The sequence below is a fragment of the Plasmodium gaboni genome, chromosome 7, assembly GCF_001602025.1.
Source record: "Plasmodium gaboni strain SY75 chromosome 7, whole genome shotgun sequence".
NCBI classification, from domain to species: domain Eukaryota; phylum Apicomplexa; class Aconoidasida; order Haemosporida; family Plasmodiidae; genus Plasmodium; species Plasmodium gaboni.
Window position 1 is genome coordinate 908,901 of NC_031487.1, and position 2,139 is coordinate 911,039.

The 2,139-nt window shown below is 18.9% G+C and overlaps 1 protein-coding gene across 1 annotated transcript in view; it reads right to left on the reverse strand.

Annotated features, from left to right (window-relative positions):
- Positions 1-226: 226 nt before the first annotated feature.
- PGSY75_0727500 (hypothetical protein) overlaps positions 227-2,139 on the reverse strand; it is a gene marked incomplete at both ends in the record, with an annotated part of 2,094 nt that continues 181 nt past the window's right edge. The window contains one exon of the mRNA XM_018785110.1: positions 227-2,139. This exon is cut by the window's right edge and continues 181 nt beyond it. Coding sequence (XP_018642611.1) covers positions 227-2,139 — 1,913 coding nt within the window.

Genomic DNA, 2,139 nt, shown 5'->3' on the forward strand with positions numbered 1-2,139 from the left:
ACCTTATTTTTTTTTTTAAAAGGGGAGAAATTAATATTATTTAAAAAAAAAATAATAAATTTATGTAAAAATAAATATTATATTTTTTTATATAATTTTTATATATGTGAGAAAAAAAAAAATTTTAAAAAAATTTTATTTAAAAAAAAAAAAAAAAAAAAAAAAAAAAAAAAAAAAAAAAAATACATATATATATATATATATTTATATATATATATTTTTTTTTTTAATATATTATGAATGGATTGTGTATGTGTTTGGCTTGCTGTGTTGCTCTTACATAATCATAATATGATATATTGTAATGTTTTATAAAATCCTGATTTGATGTATGTAATAAATATTTGAGATCAATTGGTGGTATTGATTTATCTTTGTTATATACAAGATCATTAAAATATTTATTAAAATCAGCATAATTATATTTTTTTATTAGATCATTATAATATTTTATATAATCATCATAATAAATATTCATATAAGCTATATGTCTGGGAATTATTCTTAATCTAAAGCTATAACTAAAATATTGTGGAAATAATAATATATCATGAAATTGTTTATTTAAATGTAGAATTAAATATAAAAGTTTTGGTCTTATAGTTCTATAAATATTATATGTAAATATTCTTGGATATATTTTAATTAATTTTTGTAGATCTTTTTCTTTTATATTTTCATGTATATATAATAATTCTTTATATTTTTTTTTTAAATTTCCAAATGCAAAAAATTGTGGTATATTATATAAAATATGTTGTAATTCTTTGTAATTATAATTTAATTCATTTTTATAATGTTTTAATCTTTTAATTATTGTATTTTTATTTATAAGTGATAATCTTGGTGATGTGTGAATAATTTTTTTTATCATTTCTAAGTTTATTCCATTCTCTAATACATCTGTTTTTTTTATAATTGTATTTCCATCCATATCAAAATTTACAATCTCTTTGATATTCTTATTTTCTTTTTCGTTTATCTTGTTAAAAAATTCTTTTATTTCATTTTTATTTTTAAAATAATTTTTGAAAAAAAATTCAATGTTTTCATAATTGTTTAGGAAGTAATTGAACTTTTCTTCTAGAGATGCTGATGTTTTTATATCATCATAGGATTTTAAAGCATTATTATCAGAGTCTAATATATGTGATTTGGTATTCATGTCTTGATCGTCTAGTGTAAATTTTTTTTCCACCTCCTCTGGTTTATTTTGTTTTTTCTCTGTTTCATTTTGTTTTTTCTCTGTTTCATTTTGTTTTTTCTCTGTTTCATTTTGTTTTTTATCTGTTTCATTTTGTTCTTTCTCTGTTTCATTTTGTTCTTTCTCTGTTTCATTTTGTTCACCCGCTTTGATGTGTTCCTTTTTCTTACCTTTTTCATTTTGAACAAATACATAATCAACCTTTATAGGTTGTAGCATCATATTTGTATGTTCCTTTTGATTGTTTTTATTTTTTTCATTTTGTATTAATGAAAAATTAACTGTATGTTTATTTTTTAAAAAGAAGTCGATTGCTTTTTCTAGATTTCCAAATATCAGATAGAAAAGAGCTGATTCGTCATGACAAGAAGGATAAAATAAAAATCTTATATCAATAGTAAGGAATTTAAATATACTATAAATATCAAAATTAAAATATTCTTTAGATTTTAATGTTTTTATAACATTAAGAAAGAAATTTTTATCTTTTTGTAGCATAGCTAATAAATTTTCTTTATAACCTACAGCATAATTTTCTAAACTCTTTAAAGGTTCATTTGTTTTTCTAGATACTTTTAATCTTCTCATAAAATTACAATTTGTATTTTTTAATCTATATTCTAAAGCCCATTTAAATGCATTTAAAAATTTTTCAGGTATCTCATGAATTATTTCTTCTTCTTTACCATCAAATTTTTTGCCTAATATTGTATTATCAACTTTTTTAAGAGACTTCAAATTTTTCATGTATTTATCATTATTAGTTCCTAATAAGTGGCATATCCTTTTGTTGAATAATTTTTTCTTGTTAGGATATCTCTTAAAATATGATAGAAAGGATATACATTTTTTATTGAAACAATTGTATCTATTGTAATAATATGAACTGAAAAAATTCAGTTTACTTATATATTTTTTTATTTCATTTTTTGATA